General features: G+C 39.9%; 1 protein-coding gene across 1 annotated transcript in view; it reads left to right on the plus strand.

The window, feature by feature from the left end:
- Positions 1–3,917, plus strand: part of IL23R (interleukin 23 receptor) — a 78,476-nt gene extending 74,559 nt beyond the window's left edge. Inside the window, exon 11 of the mRNA XM_086394304.1 lies at positions 2,997–3,917. Coding sequence (XP_086250430.1) covers positions 2,997–3,647 — 651 coding nt within the window. The 3' untranslated portion in view covers positions 3,648–3,917. The remainder of the gene's footprint in view (positions 1–2,996) is intronic.
- Positions 3,918–13,375: the final 9,458 nt, after the last annotated feature.

Raw genomic sequence — 13,375 nt, forward strand, 5'->3', positions numbered from 1 at the left:
TAAGCATTGAAATGCAGCAACGTAGTATAGTGAAAGAAATGAGTCCAAACTTGATGCGAATGTAGAGGAAATATATTAAGAGATGGGAAGGAATTGCTCAGGAGAGACAGAGAACATTCAAAATAGGGAGGCTACATGAGCAAAGGTGCAGAGGTGAGAAGAGCTTGCTGGGTGTGGCTTTGTGGAAACATTTGATGTGAGGAGTGGCTGGAATAATGGGGGAATGCAGAGTGGTTGCACAGAGTCAGACATGACTGAAGTGACTAAGCACTGCATGTAGAGTGGATCAGGGCACAGGAGGCCTTATTTTGGAACTCAGACTTCATTTGACCAACCAACAGTTTTCAAGCTTAAATTTATTTTTAGCCTAGGGACCCTCTGTTCAAATGATGTTGAAGTAGACAAGTATTGCAAAACAAGTAAAAGTGGTTCTGTCTGGAGATCTAGTGAGCCCACTAATCAACTCCTTTCAGAGCCCTAGATAAGTCCTTAAGGCAACAGTTCTCAGCCTTGATTGCATTTTAGAATCCTGATTCCCAGGCCACAATCTTTTGAGGGAGACCAGGATCTTTGGGGAGGAGGGCTGATGTAGGGAGACCCAGGTGTCAGCATCTTCAAATTTTCCCATGTGAATCCACTATACAGCCAGTGTTGAGAACACTGTTAAGGGTTTGAAAACCACTGTGAAAAATTAGCATTGTGAGGGGTAGGCAAAGTGTCAAGAAGCAAGAGTCCTCAGTGCTGACTTTGTAGAGGGCTTATAAGGAGTGTAATGTGCCTATGGAATATTACAAGGAGCAGGTCACCAGTGGTCCATCCAAGGGTTCAGTTAGAAGTGAATAGAAGATAAAGAAGTGGGGATGGACGTGGAGACATCTTTTGATGAGTGTAGACTAGAAGAGAAGTAAGAAAGGGGCTATGCTGACACATGGTCAAATGCTCTCAGTACTGATGGTACTGACGCAACCTATGTGTAACAATAGCTACAGAGTAGTGTGGACTCAGAATTGTATTTGTACTAAATTGGGTGGGCTTGAAAGGACTAGTATGGGGTGGCAGAGGTAGGGCAAGGATTGAGCAAGCAAGACTATGAAGGGTTGAGGAGGAAAGGCCTACCATGAAGAGGAGGAGGGATCCTTGTCACTGGATACTTAAAGGAAAGAGTGTGGACGTGGTTGACTCTAAGGAGGTAATGTTGTACATAGTGAAGGGGTGGTCTGGAATAACTGAACCCATACATAGAATAAAGTAGTTAACAACTGGCTGAAGGGCAAGTACACAGTCAGTAAACTACAGCTGATAAATCCTGTGGTCTTGATATTCATTCCACTTAGTCACTCTGTCTTGTTCCCCCACTAGTTATCCTGGGGAACTGGGAACACTCTGTGGTTCAGACAATTGTCCCTGACCTCGCTGTGATCAGATTCTCCTCTTCCTTCAGTGTCCTCACTCTGGACTAGTCCTTGCTTTGTGTCCTTCACTGTGGTCTGACCCCTATGTATTTCTCCATTCAGCTGCCAACCTGAAGAGGGGAAAAACACCCCCTTCCTCTTGGTTTACAATAGCAAATCTGGTTCCTTTGACTACATCTGATCCATGACTATATGTCTGCCCTTCCCAACACAAACCTAGCAAAGGCCCTGGGGAGGCTGAGTTGAAAAAAATTTAATGATATTTCACCCTGCTTTATTCAAGGTCTTCCTTTTGCCAAGCTTCCTTCCCATCCTGAGCTCTTGGAATTAGAAATGAACCTTAGGGTTTCCTTCAGATGAGGTTTTGCTTTCCGCCAAAAGACTAAGAGATGGTAGTCTAGTCAGTTCAGGACGCTCAATAGAATACCACAGACTGGGCAGCTTAAGTGGGAAGTCCAAGATCAAGACACAAGCAGATGTGGTTCCTAGTGAGAGCTCTCTTACAGACGGCTGTCTTCTTGCTATATCCTCAGATGGCAGACTGAGAGATCAGTTTTCTTGTGTCTTTTCTTATGAGAACACTAATCCTATTTATGAGGGCTCCATTCTCATGACCTAATTACCTCCCAAAGGTCCGACCTCCTAATATCATCACAGGGCTTCAACATATGAATTTTGGAAGGACTCAAACATTCCACAATAGTGGGCAGCTATAATTTTATAACTATGTTGGGTGGGAGTTACTTGCCCCAGGAAGCCACCCATCAGGTGGAAGGCCATGAGCCCTTCTCTTACCAGAAAAGTCATCAGGCTTTTATACAAATAAAAACTATCTTCACCCACCCTCCTGACTGATCACCACAGACATGTCTGAATTGTGAGCAGCTGCCCACCTTTGGAGGCACAACCCAAAGCATTTACCACAACTTTATTCTCAAATGGAAGCAAAACAGGATTTTCTGTGCCCTTTTCAGTTCAGTTTAGTCGCTCAGTCTGTCCAAAACTTTGCTACCCCATGGACTGTAGCACGCCAGGCCTCCCTGTCCATTGCCAACTCCCAGAGTTTACTCAAACTCATGTCCATTGAGTCAATGATGCCATCCAACCATTTCATCCTCTGTTGTCCCCTTCTCCTCCTGCCTTCAATCTTTCCCAGCATCAGGGTCTTTCAAATGAGTCAGTTCTTCACATCAGGTGGCTTTTATTTAAGCAACAAAGTATTTTCTTCTAGTAAAGCTCTATAATATTACAAAATATTCCAAAATTTTAAAAGGCACTGAGATAATATGTAAGTTAACAAGCAGAAGGCTTCTTTCTCTTTAAAATTCATAAATAAAGACATGTGCTTACAGCATGGATTATTTTTATTACTCCTTTCCTCAATCCCTTCCTGGGAGAATTTAACAAACCTTTGGAAAGGAGCAGAGTAACAAGACAAAAGTAGGAAATCATATGGGAAGAGAAACACTATGAAGAAAAGCAAGGGGGAAAGGAAAGTCGAGGGAAAGCAAAATTCTAGTCCTCATTTACCCAGTTTGCTCCTTTAAATGTCTTTTGTAAAATAAAAGTGTCTTTCCTTCCTAGGAAAGAAATGAGTTTATGAATAACAATTCCAGCGAACAGGTCCTATATGTTGATCCGGTGATTACAGAGATAGAAATCATTCTCCCAGAAGAAAAACCCATGGGCTACAAGAAAGAAAACAATACAGGATGCCTGGAGAGAAAAGAGAGCCTGGAGAAATCACTACTCACCGACACTACAGTTGTTTATATTCCTGATCTCAACACTGGGTATAAACCCCAGATTTCAAGTTTTCTCCCTGGGGGAAACCATCTCAGCAATGATGATGAAACAGCTTCCTCAATTCTGGAACCACCAGCTGATTCCTTAAACTTGGGAAACAATGCCAGGTTTAAAAAATATCCTGATTTTGCTTTTTCTGTCTCAACTACAAATTCACTAAGCAACACACTATTTCTTGAAGAATTAAACCTCATTTTAAATCAAGGAGAATGCAGTCCTCCGGACATGCAAAACTCAATAGAGGGGGAAACTGCCATGCTTCTGGAAGATGCATTACTGAATGAAACTATTCCAGAACAAACTCTGCTGCCTGATGAATTTGTCTCCTGTTTGGGGAGCATGAACAAAGAGTTGCCATCTATTAATTCTTACTTTCCACAAAATATTTTGGAAAGCCACTTCAATCGGATTTCACTCTTAGAAAAGTAGATTTGTGTAGTCAAAAGCTGCCTTGCAATCTGAAGAGGGCTCTCTCTCAACACAAATTTAATTCTGCCCAATTTTTTTTAATTAGAGAATTAAGATCCAAAGATGAAACATACTTCATGGCCACAAAAGCAGCAGAAATATTAGAGAAGACTTCTATATTTTAAAAAATGTTTCAACTATATCTTTTAAAAATTGTCCTCATTGCAAGACACTAAAGAGATCTCTCTGTATGAAGGATAAACAATGCAAAATATATGGTAATGAAATAAATGCAGAAAATAGTTTTTTAAAATCGAGCTATTAGTATTTGCTTACAAGAGGAAAAACAAGTTTAATTTTCGTTTTATTACTTAGTAGATAAAAATATAGCCCACAACCAACCAAACAAGTAAGGGATGGAAACAGAGGAACAATTAATTACATATTTACTGTGGTTTTTTTTTTTCCTACTGCTTTCTATTCAGGTATTAAGAATGTGACCTTCCTTGTTTTGATTTTGGACTGAGAGAGTTGTAAACAGTGATGTGTGGAAATCATGAGGTGGTTGTCTTCATTCTAGTTAAGAGTGACGACGTTGTTCTTCTGTGGTGTAGCTGATGTGTTAACTACAGAAATGGCAACCCACTCCAGTATTCTTGCCTGGAAAATCCCAAGGACTGAGGATCCTGGTAGGCTACATACAGTCCATGGGGTCGCAAAGAGTCGGACACGACTGAGCGACATCACTTCACTTTCAGACTTATTGAGGTAGAAGAAGCAGGATCAACAAGGTGTAATTATTTCTTTTGTATTGGATGTCTGTCAGAAAATTATTGTAAAAACAGGTGTATTTCCAAATCTGGGATGGCAATACTTGCCACACCTGTCACTGCCCCATAGTCCATGTGTCCTATAAACACCATTAACACATCACCATGTGCCTTGCTGCTGGCCCTAAGGTGACCTCAGAATCCTCTCAACAAAGGACTCCTGATGACCACAGCCAATAAGGGCTGGGGTTGGAGGTGAGCTCTCTGCCAACCAGGTCAATATTGGAAGTGGGTAATCTTAAAAACACAAAATGCATATTTTTAAGCTGAGAAATGGTAACCAGCAGACTTTTCTATTATGATTAATTTTTACATCAAGGGGAAATTTTTTCTAATGATCAGAGCCATTTGAAAATTGAGCAATTACCGACTGAATTTCTCTTCCTCTTCTAACAGTTGTCAGTGATAATTTATATTCAGATTAAATAGTTTAATTTTACTGTGCTGCTGCTGCTGCTAAGTCGCTTCAGTCGTGTCCGACCCTGTGCGACCCCATAGACAGCAGCCCACCAGGCTCCCCCGTCCCTGGGATTCTCCAGGCAAGATCACTGGAGTGGGTTGCCATTTCCTTCTCCAATGCATGAAAGTGAAAAGTGAAAGTGAAGTCTCTCAGTTGTGTCCGACTCTTGTGGACTCCATGGACTACAGCCTACGAGGCTCCTCCATCCATGGGATTTTCCAGGCAAGGGTACTGGAGTGGGTTGCCATTGCCTTCTCCTTAATTTTACTGTACCAAAGCAGTTAATCAAAAAAGGACCAGTGTTCAGCATATTGAGCAAGCTAGTTTGTTTTGTCTTGGCTTTTGAAAAAAAAAAAAAAACAACCCCAAAGTAGTTTTGTCATTAGATGTCCCCATGAGGAGGATGACCAAATATCCTGGCTTATCCTGGTTTTTGTTAATTGTGGGCAGTGTGCCCTTTCCTTCTCAGAAGCATCCCTTTGGATGATAAATCATTTGGTCATTCATCATTCTAGTTATGAAAACTGCTAATGTCCAACATATAATTTATCACAATTCATTTATTTGGCTTTTTGGACAATCCTCTTTATTGTACTTTATATCATTTACTAAAGCCATTGTGCTCCAAAATGAACATTACTGTTAGTGTTAAAAAAAATGTATCTTTTACTGTGAAATTCTATTTGTCCTAAAATATGTATATATTTGTTGTATTTTACATATTCAGAAAGCTGTATATTTTAAATCACTAACAAAATGCTAATATTAAATATCTTGACTTGTAAATGATCATATGCTTTTGCTTTATTCTTACCTAAAGGGAGAATATAATGAAGCAAAGATGCAGGTAGTATTTGAGATAGAGATAACGAAAGACCAAGATGAATCTTTGATGTTTACCAATCTGATGAAGACATCTGTTAACAAGTAAAGAATATTTTCAGAGTATATTTCAGTATAAGTGTAACCTGCCACACATCAAAAAAGCTTTTGTCAAGCTTAAAGGATTGAAGCACTATCTGATCTTCTGTGTTTGTTTCAATGCAGTCAGTGCCTCCTTTACAACATCTCCTTCTTGCCCCCTGGAGCAGGAAGGAGCTGCTTTCTCTCGTCACAGTGTCTTCCTACACCCGCATCATATTTAGCACAGAGGAGACACTTCCAGTTCCACCCATGCCACTGACCTTGCTGGTCCCAACAGGCTAAAAATGGAGGCTATACTTACGACCAAAGCAATGTGCCTGCCATTGTCCCAACTCAGAGAAAAACTTAACTGCTTCATCACCATGCAAACTTGATCAACAGAAAAGGGTTTTCTTTCTTGGATTCTTTTATTCAACAAGTTTTCACTGAAGCATTGAAGGCCCCTACTCTGTGTAAGGCATTTTTAATTAATATGCTCAGTTGCTCAGTTGTGTCCAACTCTGCGGCCCCGTGGACTGTAGCCCACCAGGCTCCTCTGTCACCGGATTTCCCAGGAAAAAATACTGGAGTGGTAGCTATGTCCTCCTCCAAAGGACCTTCCCGACCCAGGAATCGAACCCCAGTCTCCTGTATTGCAGGCAAATTCTTTTATCATCTGAGCCACCAGGGAAGCCCTGCCTTCCCTGAAATGATATCGATGTTAACAAAATCAGCCAAGTCCCTGCAGCCTTGGGGCTTCTATTCTAGAAGCAAGAAGCATAAAATCTTTGCCCTTCAGGGAGCTTATATTTTGGTGGGGAAGGAGGTGATGATAGGAGGTGGAGAGAGGCAGAAAAAATATATAAAAGAAAAATGCCACATAATGAGTGCCATGAAGAGACGTAAAATGGGATACTGTAGTAGAGAGGCACTTAGTGGCCACTCTGTGACGGGCAGTCAAGGAAGGTCTCTCCTAGGAGGGAACATTGACACTGCAGTCAAAGTCACAGGTAGGAGCTGCATGTGAGAATCAGCTTGCCACTGACAGGTCCCTTTCAAAGAAGAATTCTCCAGTAGTTAATGTCTCTACTTCTCTCCCTTGTGGACAAGCTGCTCTTAACTGCAGCCCTTTGCCACCTTTCCCTTCCTCAGCCAGAATTTTCTGTAGCTTTAGGGGACAAGTGTGTATCTTTTCATCTTTCCATCCAGCTCTTGGACTTATTAACTTTCTTTCTCTGAGTCTCAAAGTCTTGCTAAGTTTCTGCTTCCTAAATGAATGTGTTAAACGTATTGGTGTGGGTTAAAGAGAAGAAGGAAGAAAGAAAGAGTGAGAAAAATGTCCCTGGAGATACCACTGAGTGGAAAGAAGGGGAGAGAAAGATAAAGAATGAAAGGTAGACTAATATGCAGGATGCTGAAGAAAAATGGAATGCCTTGGTTCTGGACAATACTGAAGCTGATTAACAGATTTCCAGTTTCCTTCTGGTCATGTATCTTCTTTGGCCCTACCTCCCTTTTCTTACATAGAAGCAATATGGGGAGGAACATCTGAAGTACAATTTGAGAGTATCTTCTTGATTTGTGTGTGTGTTTGTGTGTGTGTGCGTGTGGTGTGTGTGTGTGTATGCTTTATCCTTTTTTAAATTAGGAATTTGTTTTTACCAGAGTTAGAAATAACATCGATGGGACTTCCCTGGTGGTCTAGTGGTTAGGAATCCGCACTCAATGCAGGGGGCCTGGGTTCGAGCCCTGGTCAGGGAACTAGATCCCACATGCCATGACTAAGAGCCTGCACAACCAAATAAATTAAAAATGAGAGAGAGAGAGAGAGAAAGAAAAGAAATAACATTGATACTGTAAGAGGGCTTTGGTGTTCTAGCACGCGGTTCTCGGGTAACGTGGGTTGTTGTTTGGCCTTCCAGGTTCAAACAACAACCCAGCTTCTTTCTTTCCTTATATTTTCAGTCCCTTTGACATAGAGGCAGTATATGACTGTGGCACAGGGCAGAGGTTTTCAAAAGTTAAGTTTAGCAATTGACCCTTTTTCTCCAATGAAATCTGTTGCAGAAGCCCCAAATATAAAACAAGTGAAAGCAAATCTTCTGTTGAAACAGAGGATGAAGTGCATGCCTGTCCCATTGCCTCTCCTCTGCCACTGCAGCAGCCTATCCATCCATGCACAGTGAAAATCCAAGGCTGAGGAATCTCTAGTCCACACATGGTGATCTGGGTCCTAGCCCAGCCCTGAGAAGCCTGTACCTCAGGATTGTACTAACCTCTCCCTCTCAGCCACAAGGCTGCTACCCAGACAAAGGGAAACAGAACTTCCTGGAGCCTCGATACACTCTGAATGTAAAAAGCTTCCTCTCAGAGACTGCTAATAGAGGTGGTACTATATGCAGTAATTAACTTGTTTCTTTCCAATTATTTCATCATAAATGTCTGGATTTTGTTCAAGTTTATGTTCTCTTTGTGATCACTAAGAATAAAATATTGTGTTGTGAATATAATTAGATTTTATAAACCCAAAGACTGCTGAATTGTGCTGCAGTTTATCTCTCTATGAAATAATTATACCAATTATAGGAGGTGATGTTTTAATGGAAAACATTACCCACTTGGAAGACTCTACTGATTTAAAATAAAAGAAGTGATTAAAAACAATTTATGGATCTCTCTTGGGTAAGAGCATGAAACTAATATAAAATAATTGGATTCTGATTCCTGGAGTGGATTGTGTGCAACTTTCTTGGATGCTATAGTTAAGGCAATATTATAAGAAACTTTAAGAAAGATTTGATACAATGTTATTATGTCTCTTTCCCACTGCGAAGATCATACCATTAAATTCCAATTATGTTTCATGTTAGGATTCTAGCTATTTTGCTAATTTTACTTTTCAACTTAATTTAGGATAAATACTCTGCATCTCTTATATACAGAATTTCCATCAATTTTCTGAAGATGCATTTCCTTTATATTTATGTTTGGGACAATAGCTTATTATTTAATTCTTATAATTAACATTTAGCAACAAATTAAGAACATATTCTTAAATCATCCCTTTTTGTTTGGGGTAGGAAAAGGATTCTGACCTCACTTTATGAGAAGAAATATATATGTACAGACTAAGCAAGTATTGCAGAAACAGTTCTTGAGATCATTGGTTCAAATATTCAAGCAAAACAAAATGCTGTTTCTAACCATAAAGGCATACCTAAAATTAGTGACTTTGTCAGAGCACAGGAAGGAAATCATAAACAGTCAAACACTAGAACCCAAGTGTGAGATGCGGAAGTCAATAAACCTGACTGCTTTCTTTCTGGTCACATCCTGCCTGAGAATTTTATTAGAAGTGAGTGACAAAGAAAGGGTACAATGGTAATTATATATATATATATATATATATATATATATATATTTAAGCTATAAAGTTATACATGAAAAACCACTTTAAAAATCTAAGCTATGCCAATATAAATGGAATAGAAAGTAACTGTCCCTCTCCATATCCCTCCTGCCCATATGTCATTCCCATCATCAAAAACAGTGACTCTCGACAAGTTAAAAGAAGCGCAGGTTTAATCCCTGGGTCAGGAAGATCCCCTGGAGGAGGGCATGGCACTCCAGTATTCTGGAGAATCCCATGGACAGAGGAGCCTGGCAGGCTATAGTCCACGGGGTTGCAAAGACTAGGACATGACTGAAATGACTTAGCAGGCATGCACACACAAGTTAATGGTTTTCTTTCCAGTATGTTTTCTACCTAAATGTTAACATATGGTATTTCTCTGTGACTTGTTATTTTCACCTATCAATATATCTTGGAAATCTTCACATGTCATTATATTTAACCTTTTCTTATTCCTTTAAGCAGTTGCATAGCATCCCATAAAATAAATATATTTTAATATACTTTACCTATTCTCCTGATAACAGACATTTAGATTGTTTCCAATTTTTCACAAGTACACCCACTCCTGTGATGAATCCTCTTTTATATATATATATATATATCTGCACATATATGAGAATTTGTGGGGAGGGATAGATACCTAAACAGAGAGGCAAGAATGGGAATATGGGGCACCTGAGAGGAGAGGCAGGAAGTGTCACTAGACTTGTGGACTGAAGAGAAGGAAACAGGACCAGAAAAGTTGGAAAGCATGAATCTTAGGTAGTGCAGACTGCTCTCGTCCACCTAGTAAAAAGCACCTAGCTAAACTCTCATCATGTGCCTGTTTTGTTTCAGTGTTCAGGAGTTCATGGTAAACATGCAAAATTCAATATTCTTTGGATATTGGCTGATGTGATACTTATTCAAAACCTTGTCTCATCTGGATTTAAACAAAGTTCAGCATGCATTTTACTTTGGCATTTGATGTAGAAGATTTATTTTATCTTAGTTTCTAAAATTGAAAATCACTTGTATTTCATTAAATGAGATTAAGATTTTAAGAAGCTGCCAGCTGCCAAGTATTTGCAGGTTCATTTTTCCTTTTTAAGTATTCATTGCACATTCCACCTAGTGTGCTACTTCAGAGATTCCATTTGATTGAATAGAGATAGCATACGTAGAACCTTGGGAGGGCTTGGGAGGGAGCTTGCTAAGGCCCAGCGTGACCCAGAAAAGTGATTCTAATGCAACAAACAAACCCCAAAATGCTTTGGAAACGCACTAGATGATGCTCTTAGTCTATCCTCATAACTTTAGTGAAATGATGATTTTTTAAAAACTTTTTAAAACTTTTATTTTTCCATTTTATTTATTTTGTTTTGCTAAGCAATGGAAATCTTCATTTAACAAAAATTTTGCAGAAAAGCAAATGTAGAGCTACAAATATAACTGATGTTGCAAATAGGTAGATTGCACTTTCTTTTATTTTCCCTTTAAGAGGTTGGATTAAAGCCAAACAATCAAGGTTTTTGAATTCCAAACCTACCACACGCCAAGTGTATGGCCTTGGGCAATCACCGGAGTTTCATGTTCTCTTCCTTGTCCTATTTTCTGGGAGAGAGATATGGTCGTGATGTACCTTGTGAAAGCAGATTTGACTGAGTTGACTTCTCTCTCCTTTCTGAAATGCTGTCTTTACTGCCCTCCCAGGACACCAGCCCATGACCTCTTTTCTCTGGCTACTCACACTCAGCCTCCTTTTCTGGTTTCTCCTAGCCTCACGGTCACTTAAATGCTAGAGGTCCCATAGCTCAGGTCTTGGTTTCTCCTTTGGTGACCTTGTACATTCACATGGCTTTAAACACTATCTGCTGCTGCTAAGTCAGATTAGCCTGACATTGACCCTGAACTCCAGACTCATACATTTAGCTGTCTGTCTGACATGTCCATTTGCACGTCCTCACTGCCTATAAGACCCAATACAAGATGGTCTTATGAAATTTTTCAGTAAATAGTACTGCTCACAAATTTGGTGTCATCCTTGATTTTTTTTTTTTCTTTTTTTTCTCATGCCTCACGTTACTCTATCAGGAAAACCTAGCCACTCTACCTTTAAAATATATCCAGAATTTGAATCACCTCTTACTACCTCAAGTCCACCACCCTAATTCAAACCACCAACATCCCTTGCCTACGTTCCTGTAAAAGTTTCTTAGGGGCCATCTTCAATATTGTTAACTAGACAATCCTGTTAATGCTTGTCTGTTCAAAACCTGTCAGTGGCTTCCCATCCCACAAACAACAGCAGTCCAAGTCATTCCAGTGACCTATGAAGCCCTACCTGGTGAACCTCTCTGTCCCCCTGGCCACTTAGCAGACACCTCAGGGCCTCTGCCTTGCATTTCCTCTTCTTGAAATGCTCTTCCCCAAGGTTGTTGCATGGATCACTTGCACACTATCTCTGGACCTTCCATGTCACTCTCTCTAAAATTGGAAACTTGTCCTCCATACTTCCTACTCTCCTCTCTTCCCTTTTCTTTCTTTAATTGTACTCACCACCATCTAAATTCAAACATACTGCATATTTAATACATTGTTCATTATTACCCACTACAGTGTAATTTCCAAGAGGGTAGAAATTGTCTGCTTTTTTCTCTATCCATCATTAATGCTTAGAAGAGTGCCTGGAACATCATAGGTGCTCAATAAATATTTGTTAAAAGAATAAATGAATAATAGACAATGGTTCCATTTATTAATTCTGTTTCCCATTAGAAAGAAAACAATATTACATGGAGGCATCAGAGAACTTTCAGACCTCAATGTGTTTTCTGAGGCTCCTCCTTACAGTCTACCATTTTACCATTATCACTGTTGTTTCTTTCTAAGCTGCCACTGTATAACTGATGAGAAAGCAATGATACAATGTAAAAATATGCATATTTCTTTTCAAATCTGCAATTTCCTTTCCTCAGATCATTTCAACATGACAGTTATTTTCAACCACCATTTTTACTTTTGACTGAAGTCCTTACTTCAAATAAACTCATATGGCAGAATTAATAACACCTCAGTGAGCAAACAGTACTTTGCATTTCTTCAGGAGAAAATGTGTCTAGCCAGCACACTAATTAGACAGCTCTCACTGATAATCAGGAGCAGAAAAATTGTGTGGTATGTTAAAGAAAATGGGCAAACCAACAGGCGTGCTCACCTTACAGGACATTAATTAAATAGCTCACTAATTAAAAAAAAAAAAACCAACACTAGCTGAATTCTGAAAGTCAGTCTTGTTGATAAGAACTTTGGTGTAAAAAAAAAAATCACTGAATTCTCTCTAAAATAGTCAAGTAGAGATAATCCATAGAATGTACTTATTTACCTATTATTTTTCTAAATGCCATCTATTTTGTTTCAATCTCACCTGTTAATTTTTTCAGTGAAACTGGTGACTGGTGATTTATGCAGCCTGGCAGAGCTGGGGGCACACATCCATTGTCCTGACTCACCTGCAAAAAAAAACAATCCCCATCCTCCCTCCTACTCCTGTAAAACACAAGAGGTACACCTTTTCCCTGTCAGGGTACTCTCTCCACTTGGCACTGGACTCGCCCCTCATCGTGTGCCTCCTTAGGGACTGGCTACAGTTAACTGTTTATCATATCTAACTTGCTCCCATTCACCAGTGTCTGGCTCATAATAAATGCGGTAGAAACTTCTACCTGATTCTTCAGCATCCATACTTATACTCTTTACTTACTATCAAGGCCCTTATAATATTGAAGCAGCAAGGTACCCACCAAAAGCCATTTTCCAGGTTTCCTTACCACTATATGTGGCCATGTGACTAAGCTCTGTTCAATGAGACATGCATAGCAGTTGATAGACGGGTTTCTGGGAAGTCTTTTTAATAGGGGAGACAGACGCATGGAGAAATCTTGATCTTGTTCCCCACCCACCTCCTTCCTCCAGATGAGTGGAAAGTGGATTGATAGCTAGAGCTCCAGCAGCCATCTGGGACCGTGAGGTGCCATGGAAGATGAAAGCCACACAGTAAGAATGGTGGAGAGAAAGATGGAGGGAGCCCATATCCCTAATGATTTTGAGGAGATGCCCTGGAGCACTTACCTCTATTTTGAGACCAAACTAATGTTTTTAA

This window comes from Bos grunniens, chromosome 3 (assembly GCF_055505025.1).
Source record: "Bos grunniens cultivar Pamir isolate PY7600 chromosome 3, Bosgru_T2T1.0, whole genome shotgun sequence".
NCBI lineage: Eukaryota > Metazoa > Chordata > Mammalia > Artiodactyla > Bovidae > Bos > Bos grunniens.